We start from the raw sequence: 19,238 nt of genomic DNA, 5'->3' as shown, positions 1-19,238 counted from the left end.
ATGGTTGTGAGCCACCATGTGGTTGCTGGGAATTAAACTCAGGGCCTCTGGAAGAGCAGTCGGTGTGCTTAACCTCTGAGCCATCTCTCCAGTCCCCGGATGAACCTTTTAGATCTGTCATTCTTCAGCATCAGTCACAGGGGCGCGTGGTGTGGACTCTGGTTTATGCTTCTTTTGGTTATGGTTGCCCATTTCCGTTCTTTTAGTCAGGTCTTTACCTCTTTACGTTTCACATTGTCTGGTATCCTTCTTGTCTTCTTTTGAAGCCTTACTTAATAGATGAATTTTAGTTGAATCTACTGACTAAAATCATGTTTCCACCGACATCAGTGTGTCTCCCACCCCCAGTCAGTTGCATTCGCCCAGTCAGCATTCCTTGTGTAGTGCTTTCCTTAGTGCCTAGCACATGGTCTTCAGTCTTGAACCTTATAGGTAGGAGGTGTTTACCTCTGGTGTGCACATATCTGTTTATTTATTCATTTATATAGAGTCTCTTCTTTGAGATTGGGTCTTGCAGGCTAACAGTTTTTGTTAATCCTCTTGCTTCAGCTTCCCAAGTTTTGAGGATACCGAGCTTGAGCCAGCATGCCCAGCAAGAAAGGAAGTTTTCTGTTTTTTATTTCTCCCCAATACTAGGAGTTGATCCCCAGGCTTTGCATGTGCTAGGCAAGTTCCTTAGCAGTGTGCTATGACTCTAGCTCCTGGTTTCTTGTTTTTGTTTTTGTTTTTACTTAAATTTATGTTAAGAGTTATCTTGTGATTCTTTTCCCCCCCTTGGTTTATACAATATTTTAGAAGTGTCTGTGCATTAATGTTTATGTAATGATGATTTCAGGATTCCTTTCTATTTCTGGCCATTTATATAGATAATAAAGTTCTGTTAGCCCATATTAAGGCAATTACTATAGTGACATATCAATTGACTCATAAGGACGTATGGCTTTTCCTTTATGTGCCATGTACATACTTTGTCTTGTATTGATCAGTCCGCTTCCTTCCCCCCTTCCCTCGCCCCCCCTTCTCTAACATGTAGACATTGTATACTAACTTTCTAATTGTAATATGGCCTCTGGTCAAATCTGAAAATCTATTTGTTCTTAAGTCCCTAAATGAGCTACTTACTCTTTTTTTTTTCATATTTTTTTTCTTTTTTCTTTTTTTATTTTTTTTTATTAATTTGTTCTTGTTACATCTCAATGTTTATCCCATCCCTTGTATCCTCCCATTCCTCCCCCCCCCCATTTTCCCATTATTCCCCTCCCCTATGACTGTTCCTGAGGGAGATTACGTCCCCCTATATATTCTCATAGGGTATCAAGTCTCTTCTTGGCTACTTGCTGTCCTTCCTCTGAGTGCCAGCAGGTCTCCCCCTCCAGGGGACATGGTCAAATGTGAGGCACCAGAGTACGTGAGAAAGTCGTATCACACTCTCCACTCAACTGTGGAGAATATTCTGACCATTGGCTAGATCTGGGAAGGGGTTTAAAGTTTACCTCCTGTATTGTCCTTGGCTGGTGCCTTAGTTTGAGCGGGACCCCTGGGCCCAAATCTGCTTATCATATTGTTCTACTTGTAGATTTCTAGGACCCTCTGGATCCTTTTATTTTGCTGTTCTCCCATGCGTCTCTCATTTAGAGTCCCAATAGGATGCCTTCCCCTCTGTCCCAGATTCCTGGTAAGTGAAGGCTTTTGTGGGACATGCCCCTTGGGCTAGTATGCAGATATAAGTGAGTATATACCATTTGATTCTTTCTGCTTCTGGGTTAACTCACTCATTATGATCATTTCTAGCTCAATCCATTTATCCACAAATTTCTGGAATTCCTTGTTTTTAATAGCTGAGTAGTATTCCATAGTGTATATGTACCACAGTTTCTTTATCCACTCTTCTACTGAGGGACACTTAGGCTGTTTCCATGATCTGGCTATTATGAATAAGGCTGCTATGAACATGGTTGAGCAAATTTTCTTGTTGTGTGCTGGAGCATCTTCTGGGTATATTCCAAGGAGTGGAATAGCTGGGTCTTGAGGAAGCCCTATTCCCATTTTTCTGAGATAGCACCAGATAGATTTCCAAAGTGGCTGTACTAGTTTGCATTCCCACCAGCAATGAAGAAGTGTTCCTCTCTCCCCACATCCTCGCCAGCATGTGGTGTCGCTTGAATTTTTGATCCTAGCCATTCTGATGGGTGTAAGATGGAATCTCAGAGTTGTTTTGATTTGCATTTCCCTGATGACTAAGGAGGTTGAGCATTTCTTTAAGTGTTTCTCAGCCATTTGATACTCCTCTGTTGAGAATTCTCTGTTTAGTTCCAAGCCCCATTTCTCAATTGGGTTATTCGGTTTGGTGGTGTTTAATTTCTTGAGTTCTTTATATATTTTGGATATTAGACCTTTGTCAGATGTAGGGTTGGTGAAGATTTTTTCCCAGTCTGTAGGCTGTCGCTTTGTTCTCTTGACAGTGTCTCCTGCCTTACAGAAGCTTCTCAGCCTCATGAGGTCCCATTTATTAATGGTTGACATTAAGGCCTGGGCCGTTGGTGTTCTGTTCAGGAAGTTGTCTCCTGTGCCAATATGTTCCAGGCTCTTTTCCACTTTTTCTTCTAAGTGGCTTAGTGTCTCTGGTTTTATGTTGAGGTCTTTAATCCACTTGGATTTGAGTTTTGTGCAAGGTGACAAATATGGGTCCAGTTTCATTTTTTTACACATAGACCTCCAGTTAGACCAGCACCATTTGTTGAAGATGCTATCCTTTTTCCATTGAATGGATTTGGCTTCTTTGTCAAAAATCAAGTGACCATATGTCTGTGGATTCATATCTGGGTCTTCGATTCGATTCCACTGATCAACCAGCCTGTTGCTGTGCCAGTACCATGCTGTTTTAATTACTATTGCTTGGGCTACTTACTCTTCCAGGTGCTTTTGAGATCTGTGTGGGTTGATATTTTTTTGGCACATTTTGTAAATTGATAAGCTTTGGTTCAGGCTGCAGAGTCCCAGAGCTGGGATTTGAAGTCAAACCTGAATTTGAAGTCAAACCTTGCTACTGTTTACTTTGCTTAGATTGTGTAAATAATGTGGCTTACCTTGAATATCTATGCTTTTTGTCTTGGAGTTTGGGTTTTGATGTGTGTTAGGCAGATGGTGCGTATGTGACCATGCCATAGTTAACCCTTCTAATGAGCTTTCCTAATTGACGACATTTTACAAGCAAGCTTACTGCTAGAGGGGTTGGTACGCGCTTCACATTTAACTCCACTGGGAGAGAACTGGATACTTCTCCTCGTGTTCCTGGGCTTTAGCCTGTTTCCCTTTCCTTTGCTGATTTTTCTTGGTATCCTTTCATTTTACTAATTTGTATCATAGGTCTGACTGTAAAGTGTTGAGTTCTCTATATTATTCTAGATCCCACCAAACCTGAGGTTGCTAACATAAGTATTCATCACCATTTTCTCCCCTTTGAAGAATAAGACTAGAAATGGAATTGAGTTGTATGACATTTTCAGATTGAGCCCGCAGATCTAATAACATTTTGATAATGTTTGGGAAGGAGTTCTTAGTTAAATTGGGGGTTTCTGTCTTTCTTGACTTTCTCCTTTGACAGCATTTAAGCAGGGAATGCATGCCATGAAGTGATATGCCCCAGGGGCTGAGATAATTCTCTACCTTCTAACTATATAGAATTCTTCAGGGTAGAAGTCATCTCCAGGAATTAGCATTTCCGGCTTATTTGTTGTACCCATGACAGAGCCCTATAGAGGCCACAGAGGAAGACAGATTAGCCCTTGGTGAGAACCAGAGTTGTACAGGTAGGTCATTTTGGTGGAGTCCTGCCTCAACTGCCTCATTTTAACCTGTGGAGGAAGAGTTGGCTTGCATAGTATAAGTGGGTGAAAGATGGGAAAGTAGCAAAGGAGATAGTTTGGAATGACCATTGCATAAACTGAATAAGGGTATGGAAACATTTCTGAGAGGTGATAGGTGGCCCTTGATTTGTGATTGAATTGACTAATACTCTGTGTGATTTCTTTTTCCCCTTAAAAGATTTAGAGCTTGTGGTAAGGATTAGGAAACTACCTAGTTCTCCCATAGTTTTACTGATGAACAGATTAGAAGGAGTTTGAGAGGTCAGCAAGAAAATGACTGAAGTGAAAGCATATGGAGGTTAGGAACCCAGGAAGGATGCCAAGGGGTGACGATGGTCAGGTGTAGTTGCAGGAAGGGAGTCAGGGAACGGGGTGGGCTGGTACTTAGCATCTACCTAGGGACTGGGGTCATGGGAGGACCTTGCCTTAGAGATATCAGTTCTCCATGAAGATGGAACTGTGGGATTGATAACTATAGATATATTGGGTTTAGGGTCCTTTGAGGATCAGGTCATTTTGGAAAAGTTGGCAAACAGAGGCCCTCAATCACAGACCACTAAAAACTATGCTGCTATTTTTTTTGCCCAAAACTTATTTTTACTTCATTTTCTATATACCTGATGAAAATAAAATGAGATGTTTTTAATATCAATCTAAAGTTTTAAAAAAGGAAGAGAGAAGAAATGCATGCTTGGATGATAAATCCACATTTCAGGTGGGTGTAGTGATGTCTGAATTTGTGAAGTATTCCTCTATTTGAGAATCATTGTCATAAAAATGTGGAGTATAAGTCATCATCCTCCATGAATGACTAACTGGGTCCAGTCACTGTTGCTTCACACCCAGAGTGTGTGATCTTGGACAGGTTTTTAAGTATAGCAAGTCTTGGTTGCCTGTTATCAAAATGAAACAGCAGTGGGGCCTCACTATAGAGGTGGGGCCTCACTATAGAGGTGGGGCTGAAGGAAGCAGCTTGTAGTTGTTTATTACTGCATTGTCACCAGGTCTCAGCTTATGTCACTTCCTAAAAGTCTCTCCAGTCCCACTGTAGAATGGAGACCTGAAGACAGCTCTGCACTGCGTGTTCGCTTTCACGGCTGCCGAGTGTAACTCGGGAGTTGGTTGTGAATGCCTTTCCTAGTAAATCGTCGGCCAAAACACACAAGAAGGAAACAACAAAGTTCACCTTTCTGTTGTCAAATGTGGAATCATGTGGCTGTTGCTCATTAGGAAGGTTGATTTCTAGAATACTAGTGAAGTGCTTAGTATAAAGGACAGCTAAACCACAGTCACTAGGGCTCTCTGATCTCAGCTTAGAATTTTCCATGCAAACAAGCTCACAGTTCTCAGTTTACTGTTTGATTTGGGTGGACAAAGAAGTGACTCAGGTCTTCTGGGCTTCCTTGAACTTGGCCAACTGAGGAAATGCAAACCTGTTGTTCGGAAAATGAACTTTGTTTTCAAGGCACTATTTGTTTAAAAAGAAACTTTTGTTACAATGTCAAATTGACTTTTTTTTAATATTGAAAAATTTTTTCCTCACACAGTATATCTCGATTATGTTTTCTCTTTTCTCTATTCCTCCCAGTTCCTCCCCAACTCCTCTCTTATCTGTCTCTCATTAGAAAACAAACAGGCTTCTATTTGATGATTTCATTTATATCACGTTTTTATATATGTGTATTTTAGAAAGTTTTTACTCTGTTATGTTTCTATACTATGCCACAAGTGGCCCTTACTCTTTGTCTCTCCCTGTAGTCCCTTCCCCCACCTCCTCTTCCCTCCCTGGCCCCTCTCTGCTTGATCCTCCTGTTCTAGCCTCCCCCACTTCCATCCATCCTTTCCTAAGGAGATCTGTCCTGCCCCCTTCCCTTCCTTTATTTCTAACTAATGTGGTTCTCTGACTTGTAGCTTGGTTATTATTGAACTATGGGGGATAATGTGTAGCTTTAAGTCATTGATCATGACTAATGAAATTGAGGCTGAAAAATAGTGCTGTTGCGGTCAGGACTCTGTAAGTGCTTCTAGCATGCCTACTTGTCAGTGTCTTCATGTGCAGACATGGTGTTTATTGCTCTGAAACATAGCATCAGTCTAGCCTGTTAACTTCATTTTTTATTTGGACCAATGATATTTTATTTTTTATTAGTTTTTAAATATTTTATTAATTTATTCATATTACATCTCAATCGTTATTCCATCCCTTGTATCCTCCCATTCCCCCTTCCCTCCCGCTTTCCCCCTACTCCCCTTCCCTGTGACTGTGACTGAGGGGGACTTCCTCCCCCTGTATATGCTCATAGGGTATCAAGTCTCTTCTTGGTAACCTGCTATCCTTCCTCTGAGTGCCACCAGGCCTCCCCATCCAGGGGACGTGGTCAAAAATGGGGCACCAGAGTTCACATGAAAGTCAGACCCCACTCTCCACTCAACTGTGGAGAATGTCCTGTCCATCAGCTAGATCTGGGTAGGGGTTCAATAAGTTTACTGCACGTATTGTTCTTGGCTGGTGCCATAGTTTGAGCAGGACCCTTGGACCCAGATCCACGCATCATAATGTTCTTCTTGTAGGTTTCTAGGACCTTCTGGATCCCTCTATTTCCCCATTCTTCCATGCTGTTCTCACCTAAAGTCCCAATAGTGTGTCCTCCCACTGACCCCTGGTAAGTGAAAGACCAATGATATTTTAGAGTTAATTTTGTTATTTCTAGGTGTAGGAAAGTGATTTTCAGGAAGGATATCTCTTGTGAAACACTAAATACTTATTTCTGTACTTGTGACTTATTCACAAGGCTTTATGTGTGAAATAACATTGTTTTACTCATATAAACCAACATCCTCTCATTTTTGAGTTGAATATTTAATTATTCTCATATTAAGTATGCATTATTCATCATGATTTAGAGTAAACTTCCAAATGTAAAACTTCCCTTTCAGTGTCTCCCCTTTGAGGAAAGCTAGATTTTAAGATACTTACCTTGACTGAAGAAATGTCCTGAATAAATAAGTTTATTTAAAAATCTATACTGCAGTGGTTCATATCAGCTTGAGAGAAGTGTTCAGACTTATTACATTGCCATGCTGGAAATAAATGTGGCCACATCATAGGAAACCTTTGAAAGGAACTTTGAAGTACAGTGTTATCTACAATGGTGCTTCCATCATTAATGTTCATGTTATTGTTACTGATTTGTTATTTTATTATAATAAAGTTTCATGTGCTGTCAGAAAGTAAAGTGCTACATAACTCCTATGAGGTTCTTAATATCCTGACACATTTTAAATTGCTGATATTGCTTCAGTTGAACAAAGCACCAGGGGTTTTACTAAAATTACATACTCCCCCCATCCCCAGCTTTCTATTTTTGTGACAATTAGAAAGATATAGTGTGAAAGAGAGGTAATAGTTTATTCCTAGCTAATTTGACTATAAAAATACACAGAATGAATTGTACATTCTAGATTGATTGCGAATGAAATTGGATGGTGATGACTTTTGTCTCAGTGACAATAGAGTGTCTTGGTTTGCATGGTACACAACCAACCTTGACGAGAGTTTAACCTTAATGTTCCCTGTGGTTAATTCCTAGAATCTAACACGTGACTTGGAGAACAGGGAGAAACAACAGCTGCAGATGCTGGACCAACTTAAAGAGATCCAGAATCACTTTGAGACCTGTGAGGCCAATCGTAAGCACGCTGACCTGCAGATCTCAGAGCTGAGCCAGCAGGCAGAGGATGCCACCAAGCAGGCAGAGCACTACCTCAGTGAGTTCCAGAGGTCAGAAGCCCTGCGACAGGAGGCAGAGAAGAGGAGAGAGGAGCTGAAGACCAAGGCGCAGGACTCCATCCGCCAGTGGAAGCTGAAGCATAAGAAGTTGGAACGGGCATTGGAGAAACAAGCTGAATCCCTTGAGCAGCTGACAGAAAAGAACAGTCAGGTATAAGAGCCAGGTTCTTAACCTCTAGTTTATCTCTCCTGTGAATAAACGCTTAAGGACCATGATGTGTCTATACATATCAGTATGTCCTTACGCAAAGAGCCATTAAATATTGTCTAGTTGAAGGGAAAACATTACTTAGAGTTTGGATTTTAAAAATCTTTGAAAATATTTTAATATTTGGAGGCTTTTCAGAGTTGAGGGATCTTCAGCCTTCTGTGTCAGTTTAGCTTATGGAGTTTCCTAAATTGAATTATTTTTCAATATTCTAACTTTCCAGAGGGAAAATGTCACTCAATTGTCCCTAACATCATGTGGCTTTCCCTACTGCATGTGTTTTAAAATCTCATTTGTTTAGTATTTTGCTTTAAGGATAGGGTGGAAAGAAGCATGTTAGGAGTGTAGTAGTCACTAACGACTTCCTCTGAACGGTGTTACAGTAGGCTGATCTAAATGAGCAGCACTGATAGTCTCATTGGCAGAGCATCCTTCAGACCACAAGGCTCCTTATGGCTGTTGTATGCTCTCCTGACAACAATAGAAAGCCCTGCGATAAGCTTTCTATGTAGTCACGTTATCTTGTCTCTTGCATAATCAGTTACATTCAGTAGATTTGATGTTCCTCTGTTGATTTTCAACTGTATTCTTGGGTTGAACTAAATACATGTTAATAAGAATAAAAAGCAAAGTCATGATTTTTTTTTCTTGATCCATGTTTGGTTCTTGGTTTATCATATGTACTTTCTTGTTTGTCAAGAACTCAAAATGGTCTAGAATAATCCCTTGGTTAAGCAGACTCTTTTAGGAAAAACTAACAATAATATCAACAAATGAAAATGCAGGATGCTTATATTTATCAGATCAATTGACTTTATTTATATGTCATTATTTATAATGGCTGATACTTATTCTGGGTCAGATGTTACCACCATGAGGCCTTATCTTTTAAGTTTGCACTTTTTCAGAATTAAGATCAAGGAATTTGTATTCACTGTTGAGTGCCTTTCATCTGGACTCATCTGACACACAGTGAGTGGCTGGTTGCCAGGGTGGAAAGTACTCCTAAAGCTGTGTACTTGACTCTAAATTGATTTGATCTGAGCAAATTCCTCTACCTTGATTATACTGCTGTTAGCCTGGTCTGGCAACTGGTTTCATGAACAAGCCTGTATGGAAAGGCAGCTAGAGAGCAGAAAGTTGGTATCAATCGGCTGTGAGCTATCTAGGGATTCTTACTTCATTAGAGAAAATTTACAAGAGTCTATGCCACCAGGCAGTGTCCCAATTTATGGTGCTGAGCACTTACTAGATTCAGTTTTCAGAATACTAAGAATTATTAAACAATCATTTCTGAGAATATTCCTGATAAAATTATTTTTTATCACTTAGCATTACTGATGATAAGCAGAGAAGTAGTTCTAAAGTGATTGCTTCAGTTAGGGTAGGATTACAGTTATCACAGCAGGCATTGTAATTTCTCCTTTAAAAACCTTAAAAATTAATGCTGCATGTCACAGTGTGAGCATGGGTAATCAAGAGGGAAGGGATTAGAAATGCTACACTGAGGCTCCAAGTGTCCAGTAAATCTGTGATGCTGACTATGTGGTGAATCATCTTGGAAAAATGTAAAACTACCTAGCAGCTTGGATGATGGCCCATACCTGCTGTACAAGTGTGAGTCCTTAGTCTGGGTCGTAAAAATTCACGTAAAAGCTAGGTACAGTGGTGCACATCATGATGCCAGGAGTGGGGACCAGAGACTGGTGCGTCTGAGGGATGCCAAAACACCAAATGTCAGGTTCGTCGAGAGTAACAGAGGAGAACACCTGATATTGGGCTGGGGTCATAGGTCATTGGGGTATTCAGTGCCCTGGGTTCAATTCCCAGTAATACACACACACACACACACACACACACACACACACACACACACACACACACGTGCGCGCATAGCGAAAGGAGGGAGAGAAAACAGCTTGTTGAATCTTGCCTATAAGGAATATTTACTTAATATTTAATTTTTAATACAAATCACAAAACACCTTAAGGCATAACATATTCTACTTTTTTATTTTGAGCTAATTAGTCTCATAAAATGACTCTTGGGTATATTTGCAAGTGTATTTTAAAGTAAAAATGGTACTTACAAATATAACATCTTGTAATCTAAAGAATGGATTAATTATTTAATGCATAGCTTTGGAGCTTTCCTGGTCCATTTTCTGTGGTCATATGGTACAGATTTTCCATTTGTAAATTATTCTATGCCTAGTCTGTTTCTCTTTGTAGCATAATTTATATTCCACTCTAAGATTTGCCACTTAAAAGTGTAATAAAAGACTAAATACTTGTCTTTAAATCCCCTGTATTTCTTCTATTCTTCTTATGTACTTTTATAGAATCTTGGTCACATGCCACAAATCTATTTTGCTTACTAAGGGACATATAATTTTAAGCAAAAGCATATATAATCACAGAAAACTGGCATCAGAAAGCAAGAAAGGTCAGACCATTTTCTTTCCTTCAAGGAGAGGACACAGGAATTTTGACCAGGGACGATTATGCGTAGATGAACACCCAGTGAGAGTGCAGTGCTTCCACAGCTCTAGTGAGTTGCCTGTCCATTGGGGTAGTTTAGTTTCCAGTTTTCTTTTTAAGTGCTGTTGGAAAGTGTTGGTTTTCAGATGTGCTTTGAAAAGTAAAGAGGAAGAATTAGGAACCTGGGTCTGGATATAGTGTGCAACACTTCTAACTTTCCCCGTGCTTTCCTATACTGTTGTTTGTACAGCTCACATTCCTCCCAGTTTCCTCTCTTTGTTCTGATAAGTTAGCAGATTTATCGACTGCCTTGTGTACTGAGCTTTTCGCTTGATCGTGTTTGGCTTTAAGAATTTTCATTTGCCATCTTTGCCGTCTATGACTTTGTCCCCTGCTGAGGGAGGTTATGTGCTGTCCTCTAAGAGCTGAGCCATTTTAACAGTTTAAGGTAAGAAGGCTCATTGCTGATGTGTTCCACTTCTTGAGCAGGTGCTGAAGCCTCTGAGATGCAGTTTAGAAAGTATTCGTATTTTATGCATTTTTTTTTCCAAATGGAGAAAACATTAAAACCTCCCCTATGTACCTCTTAGTAAAATTACAGTGGTGATATGGACATTGGTGGGAGGCCTTGGAGGAGTTGCCTTTTTTCCTACTCTTACCAAGGTTTAGATAATGCCATCCGTTTCCCCATTCTTATTCCTCACAGCTTTTTAAAATTTATTTATATTCTTTGCACATATGTTACATCCTGAGTGCAGTTTTCCCTCTTTCCTTTCCCTCTATCCTCTTACCTCCCTCATATCTCCCCTTCCCTGCCCTCCTCCCCTCAGAAAAGAGCAGGCCTCCCAAGGACATAAACCAAACACAACATTACAAGCTACAATAAGACCAGGCACAAACCATCCCACCAGGGTTGGACAAGGCAACCCTGTAAGAGGAAAGGGGTCCCACAGATAGGCAGAAGAGTCAGGGCAGCCCCCCTCACCTGTGCTTCCACTGTTAGGATTACCACAAGAACACTGAACTTCGCAGAGATAACATATATACAGAGGACTGGGTCAGACCCTTAAGGGCTCCCTGATCTCTGCGACTCCCATAAGTTCTGGTCAGCTGATTCTGTGGGCTGTGTTCTCTTGGTGCATCCCTGACCTCTCTGGCTCTTCCGATCCTTCATCTCTTCCTCTGCAGGAGTCCCTGAGCTCTGCCAAGTGCTTGGCTGTGGGACTCTGCATCTGCTCCCATCAGAGGAAGTCTCTGAAAGGGAGAAAATACTGGGAGAAATGGATGAAATTGGGGGCATTTGGGGGTGAGATGGAAACCTAGTACAGTGGAAACTCCATGGAGTCTACAAGAGTAGCCCTAGTAAGATTCCTCGTAGTGGCAGACGTGGAGTCTGAGGCAGCCGTCTTCTGTAACCAGGCAAGGCCTCATGTGGAGGGCTTGGGCACTATGCCATCCCTAGCACTTCTGACCTCCAGTTTGTCCTGCCTGTACAAGGTGCTGGGACCCGAGTCTACCAGAATTGTCATCAAAGAGCCCAGAGAGTGGTTTTGTTTTGTTTGTTTTTTTCCCCCATTGTGCTTGTTTCCAAATCTCTCAAGGGGTTTGGCACCCATCTCTCCCTCCTCCTACGTCTTACGGAATTCTTGTCATGCTTATTTAGAGTTTGTCAGGGTCTCACTGAAGTCCATATCTCAATCTTCACCATGGTTCTACTTCAGAGAGGCCCTCAAGTCACTCTACTCAGATTCTTCTCTGCCTGCAATTGTTCTTTGTTCACACCTTTAGTTCCAAAATCTCAGTCTTAGCACACCCAGCACTTAACCAGAAGGGTTGTGAATATTATATGAATATTACTTGAATATATGACAATGAATATATTAATATTCATATATTTAATATGATGCAGAGGACTAGGTCAGAGCCTTACAGGCTTCCCGATCTCTGAGAGTTCCCATGAGTCCTGGGTACCTGATTCTGTGGGCTGTGTTCTCTTGGTGCCTCCCTGACCCCTCTGGCTCCTCTGACTCTTTCTCTCTCTTCTGCACCACTGAAAACTTGCTTTTCAGGAACTATAATGGCAAAGAAATTCCAGACCTGGCCAGCATCCTACAATTCTCCAGCTTGAGCTGTCATTTTTTTTGTGTGTCTGAATTGATATGATCTTGGGAAGAAGGTGAACCCTAGAGAACTGTAGAGTAGCATGGCCTAAGATTCAAAGGATGGTTATTGAACAGTTGTATTTCTGGGCCTGTTGCATTAGAGAAAAGAAAGATTCCTGCTGCTTAAACCAATGTCAGGAGGAGAATATGTTACCACTTAGAGTTATGTCGTGAGGCACCACCTTCATCTTCAGCTGGAGGCTTCCTAACTCATTCTTGGGTGTTTGCTGTATCTTTTCTGAGCCTGAATCATGTACTTAAGCTGTCTCCTCTTACATTCTTGCCACAATATCCACACAGGGTATTTTCATCTTCTTTAGTGGGATAAATACAGTGATTCCTTTAAAAAGCTGTTACTCTTTAATTTCTGGAACTATAGCTCTTATTTCAGCTTATACAAAGCTGTTACTTCTCATAGAAGGGTACAGCGTGAGAATAAACAACAGGATTTTATTGGGCTCGTAGTTCTGGAGTCTGGGAAGCCCAGGAACATAGTTCCAGCATCTAGAGAAAGCCATTGCACTGAGTTATAACATGAATTTATTATTATCATCTTGAAGATAAATGATTAATAATACTGATATTATAGACTTATTTTTGGTATAATTGTTAAACATTTACTCCCTTTCTCCCCCTTTATTTCATTTTATTTATTTCATTTAAGTGTGTGTGTGTGTGTGTGTGTGTGTGTGTGTAGGTATGTATGGTGTTTTGAATACATTTTCTCCACAGTCTCCTACCCTCTATTTCTTAATTCTCACTGGTTTTTTTTTGAGGGTGTCTCCTTTGTTCCCCCAGTTTACCTCTTCATTAATACATATGTATATGGATATCATTTTATGTAGTTATATAAAATATAGGTAACTGTTTCAGACTGACCTTTCAGATTCTGAGAGGAATCTTAATTTTTATTCTTATTGTATCTCATAAATGTACACAGCATTTTTCTCAGAAGGAGAAAGGAAAAAGCAAAAACTAAAACTACAAAATCATAGAGAGGATACTGTGTTAAGTATTGGCAGCAAAAGGCGAAAGATTTATACATTCTGAAGAGAAGCCAGGCTTCACACCCTGGAGTCCCACACCGTCCACTCTTGTTGCACCATTCTTCTTTCCCCAGACAGGCACAACACCAGTCTGATGTTAAGACTGCTCTTCTGCATTAAAAACGTCAGTGGTTGCAGGCTCAGAAAGTCACGCATGCCCCTTACTTACATCTGGAAGTCTGTAAAGCTTCATCGTTCTCTGTAAGGTCATATTTCTACTCAAGTGAGAAAATTTCACTTCCACCAGTTTTCTGGGGTTTAGGGATCGGTGCCAGTACCTGGAAGACAATGTTTTCACTTTGCCTTTGCTGTTCCAGAAGCATCTATTTAATACCTATGCTGTGCCAGGCACAATGATGGGTGCTGGTCCCCTTCCTATGCATTAGTTTGAAGATTTAAAAAAGGAAAATAAACTTGATTCATAAAATTGGAAAAAAAAAGTATTGGCAGCAAACATAAGCATTGCTTATGGTGCCAGTGTGTGGGGGGAAGAATTCTGGCTTCACTGGCTGTTGTTGTCATTTGCAATGAGTGTGTGGTGAGAATCGCAGACCAGGATGGTTGGATCTTGACCTCTGTTACCCAGTGTAATATCGTACCCCCTAGGTTGTGTTTCTCTTGAGTACCTTCCCAACCTGTGCTCCCCTTAAAGAGCTTATGCCCATCCTTGTGGTTGCTTGTTGCTGTGTTTCTTGTCAGATATTGGCATTATTTGATTGGTTTACCACAAGTGACACACATCATGTGTCATTACGTCTTTTAGATGTTGTCTAGGCTCCTCATGTTATCTTTTACCTCTTCTTTCTCAGTGTCTCACTGGAATATGTGTTACTGTTACTTTACATAATGTTTTACTATTTTAGTGTCTAGTGAGTCACAATAGATTTTGTTTCCCTCCTTCATTCCTTTGCCTTATTTTCATCTTATATTTTAGTAAGTTTTGATCACTGTAGATTAGTACATTTTGGTAATAGATATCTGAAATACATGTTCACACCAGTGTGGTATATTATGATATGTGATTCTCCGTAGCTATATAATGACTATATGTTTACCCCAGTCTAAAATTACTTTTCATTAACATTTGCAAAATATGATTTTGTGAAATTTTCTTCCCCTTGTGGATTAAATTTTATTTTATTATTTGGAAGATCCATGGTGTATTTTGTATTAACCTTCTTTCCTTCTGTTTTTGCTTTTTATTCATAACCCAATAGATTCTGAAAGAGAAGGATGAATTGAAAAGCCAGCTGTATGCAGCGTTACAGCAGATCGAGAACCTCAGGAAGGAAGTGAACGACATCTTAAGCAAGCGTGCCTTGCAGGAGGAGGAGCTTGACTGCAAGGAGAAGAAACTCAGTGACCTTCTGTCTCACCAAGCTGAACTCGAACTGGACGTCAAGAATTCCCTTGACACCATCCAAAGACTGGAAAGTGAGTTGAAAAGACAGAATAAGATTCAAAGCCAGTTAAAAGCTGAGAAAGTTCACCTGGAGGAAGAAATCACGAAGCTAAAGGAGAGCCAGTCCCAGGACAAAGTCAAACTCCTTGAGATGCAAGAGTCCGTCAAGGACTTGAGTGCCATCCGAGCGGAGCTCGCTAATAAGTTGGCTGAGGAAGAGAGAGCCAAGAAAGCTGTACTCAGGGACCTTTCTGAGCTGACAGCCCAGGCAAAATCTAAAGAAGAGGAAACGGCCACCATTGCCACACAGTTGAAGTTAGAACGAGACGTTCACCAGAGGGAGCTGGAAGATCTCACCTCCTCGCTGCACAGCGTGAAGACGAAGCACGAGCAGAACATCCAGGAGCTGATGAAGCACTTTAAGAAAGAGAAGAGCGAAGCGGAGAACCACATCAGGACGCTGAAGGTACCCATGCTCAGTTGTCTTGATGACAACGACAGAATTTTTTTTTCTTTTTTCTGGTGGCTCATGAAGTTAATAAAGCATAAACTTTTAGAGATCATTTGGTATTACCAGGCATGGCAGGGAAGATAAAACCAGCAATAAAGAGGTTTATTTTTGTCTGTTTGGACAGATTGAAATGAGTTATAGCAGCCACCTGGGAGCATCTGTTTCAGAGCATGGGAACCCTTTAAAGAGAACATTTATTTTTATTTATTTATTTTTATTTATTTATTGAATTAATTTATTCAGATTAAAACTCAGTTGTTATTCCATCACTTGTATCCTCCCTTTCCTCCCTCCCTCCCGCTTTCACCCTATTTCCTTCCCCTACGTCACCGAGGGGGACCTCCTGCCTCACTGTATGGTCATAGGCTGTGAAGTCTCATCTTGGTAGCCTGCTTATTCTTTCTTTGAGTGCCACTTTTTAGCTATTTTGGGAGTTCAGGGAAAGTAGAGGTGGCAGTAAGTCCTGGACCTGAAATGTGCCCTCATTCAACATTTATGATGTCCTAAAATACGAAAGGCAAAGATTTGTCAAGGCCATAGAAGCTCTAGCCACAGTCCTTATTCCTATGGTAACTAAAGAGACACAGCATGTCGGTTGCAGAAACCCAAGGCCTCTGTGATTTACTCTTTCTGTTTCACATCAAAGCTGCTTGGGTAATTTCCTAATTGAGACCTTGCATTTGTGTAGATGTTTTTAAAGTCTAATGGCATTGGCATTATCTAGATATCATGCTGTCACACGTGTCTCCGTCTCCCTACTTTGCTTTTTCTCTATTGTACTTAAATGGTATTGGCTCCATATTATTTGTTTATGTTTTTAATTTCCTTTAGTCAGAATGAAACTCAGGAAAAGTTGCATTTGTTCTAACTGTTATCATCAGTACTTCCGTTATTTCTCATGTTCTAATAACTTGCTTGTATTTGCTCAGTAAGCAAATGAATGGAGGGAGAACAATAGGAGAGATGTTGCTAGTAGTCTTTGACCCCACAGGATTAAGGTGCACTATTGTTGCATGCTACTAAGAAAAAAAAATACATGAGGAACTGTGACATGATGTCACATAAGCTAACATCCCAAATAGGAGATGGGAAAGTCTAAAAAACTTGAGTTATACTATTCCTTAAATAGGGTGCAATAGCCCTTTAGAATGACGAGGACATGAGCAAATCTAGAATCAGGGTTATGTAGAAGAGCTCTTATCAAGTGCGGAATGACTGGCCATGCCATAATACTGTTAGAAAATAATTTTGAGCACTCTGTGCCAGTTACAGCTATTAGGAGTTTATATGTGCTAATCACTGACTACATCATTCCTGATATTAGTTGAGAAATTGAGACATAGGCATGCCTGGGGAATGGAGAGATATGATTTCCAGCCATGTGCTTAATTGCTTGAGTTCTTACTTGGCTGTCCTGGGAAAGATTTAGAACCAAGATGAACTTGGCAGTTAGTTTGGTAGGTATGTGGTGAATAATGTCACTGTTTGTGAACTTAGAATATGCAGACAGCACTGAAAATCCGGAGAGAACAATGGCAAATCTAGTTTCCAAACTGGGTTGAATTATGTGAGAGAGTTTACTCTTAATCATGCAAGTCTAGGTATACACAGTTGAGTACCTAGGGTCTGGAGGTGAGAGGAAATTGAAAATCAGATGAAGTTAGGTAGGAACCAGGAGCACATGAAAGTTAGGTGCTCTCACAAGATTTGGGACATTGTACAAGCAGAAAGAGAAAAATAAATCTTTAGAACGCCAACATTTAAAGAAAGAAATGAGAAAAAAGTTCTAGAAAACAAGAGAAATAGAGCACACGAGTGACAGGAGGAGAATCAGAAGAGAATGATATCTAGGAAACCCAGAGGGTATTTCAGGAAAAGTATGGAGAGGTGGCTCAGCGGTTTAAAGCACTGGCTGCTCTTCCGGAGGACCTGGGTTCCATTCCCAGCACCATATGGAAGCTCACTGCTGTCTGCAATTCTAGTTCAAAGGGATCTGATGCCCTCTTCTGTTCTCCATGGGCTCCAGGCAAATCTATGGTGCACAGATAGACATACAGAAAAAACCTCCACACATAAGATAAGTAAAAATAAAATATTTAGTGTCACACATGATAGACAAATTAAATAAGTACACCACAAAGGCCAACAAGGACATGGGAGGGTCCTGGATCTAAGACAGAGTGCTCTGCACCCAATATAAACAAGGCATGGCTTCCTCTGTGGGTTTTGGAGGGCACCTTTGAGATGTCCCTGATAGGATTGTTCTATGCAGTTGTTAAAACTGGTCGATGCAGAGTTGCACAGCACTAGGCCATTTAGGAAGCGCTTTGGAATCATCTATGGTGAGATGACTAAAAACCAGGAGAAGTTGTTTACATGAAAAGTGTTGAATTGGACAATCACTCTGGATTTTCAGAATCCTTTTGACTTTTTAAAAATGTAAAATCCTGACCCTGAGCAGGGCAGGTGCTTCTCTGTAATGTCTGGCAGCAGGAGCTCGAGGAAACAGACTGAGGGCCCAACACTTACCTGCCTTAAACCAGATCAGTTAACCTAAGGCATAGGCCTTCATGGCACATGATTTTGTTAACACCCCTTTACTTATTTACCCATTTATATTTAGTAAGATGGATTGGTAGCAAAGATCCTTACAGAATGTACACATTGAACAATACGCAGGAGAGCTTCGGCCAGTTAGTCTGTAACGGTGGGTGTCTGTGTCTTTCAGCCTCACATAATTTACTAATTTCTTGAGAGGCTCATAATGCTTGGCTGCATCACCACAACTACTGTCTAGTCACCATGCTCACACCTAGTTTTAAAATTGGCATATTTATGACACGCTCCAGATATTGTTAACATTTTCAGAATATTAGGCTCTTAACCTCATTTTCATTCCCACAAAGTCATTTTCTAGAGCCTTCTACTAGAACCCTAACCTGAAGGCTACATTTTTGCAATTGTTGGCTCTATACTTTTGGCAAAGTTATATCACTTTTAATGCTTTACCGCCAAAAAAGGAATAGGAGTTACTTTTATACCACTTGGTTATTGTGAGTGCATGACTTTGCAAATCATCAAATGAAATGTAGATTTAATTTAAAAGAAAAAAATCTACCAAACAGGTAAAGTATTAGGGAAATTAAGAATTGATACCTTTAAACATAGACTCTGCATGGAAGAAAAACCTCTAATATAGGATTTGGCAAGTTTAATGGTGCAGACTGGTTTCAAATAAGGCATAGCATGACAGGGGTGGGGTTGGAGAGAGATGAGCCTGAAGGCTTGTGAGCAGGCTCTATGTGTCACTGACCTTCTCGAGAAGGTTCCTGTTCACCTGTGCTTTTTTTTAATAGGCCATAAAATAAAGTAAAAAGCAGTCTACTGAAACTTAAAATTGTAATTGAGCAATTTTCCTGATGAGAGACTTTATTTGTAAATTTATTTTGTGGCTGTGAATACAGGATTGCTCTTAAAAAAATCAATTCCTTTGTTAATTCAAAGTGGCATCAGGTCTTAGCCGAATTTTGTGGGGTAAATAAAATATAGATTTTGTTTAAAACCTTCAAAACTTCTTTCAGGAGGTTGTGTCCAATGATTGTGTTCCAGTATACTTAATTAATCACGTGACATAGTAATGAAGGAGGCAGGGTTGCCATTAGCAAGGTGGAGAGAGCACTCGGGTAGTGTGCACGTGTGTTCCATGCATTCTAGCACCAACCACAAAGGGAAAGAAAGCACATACAGTATCATAGCATATATTTTAAACCGA

The 19,238-nt window shown here is 40.4% G+C and overlaps 1 protein-coding gene across 1 annotated transcript in view; it reads left to right on the top strand.

Annotated features, from left to right (window-relative positions):
* The window catches only part of Cep128 (centrosomal protein 128), a 362,133-nt gene that overhangs the window by 90,877 nt on the left and 252,018 nt on the right, over positions 1-19,238 (top strand). Inside the window, exons 13-14 of the mRNA XM_051150095.1 lie at positions 7,457-7,807; positions 14,771-15,421. Of these exons, the coding sequence (XP_051006052.1) occupies positions 7,457-7,807; positions 14,771-15,421 (1,002 nt within the window). The remainder of the gene's footprint in view (positions 1-7,456; positions 7,808-14,770; positions 15,422-19,238) is intronic.

This window comes from Acomys russatus, chromosome 1 (genome assembly GCF_903995435.1).
Source record: "Acomys russatus chromosome 1, mAcoRus1.1, whole genome shotgun sequence".
Classification (NCBI taxonomy): domain Eukaryota; kingdom Metazoa; phylum Chordata; class Mammalia; order Rodentia; family Muridae; genus Acomys; species Acomys russatus.
This window is presented reverse-complemented; position numbering and strand designations above follow the sequence as displayed.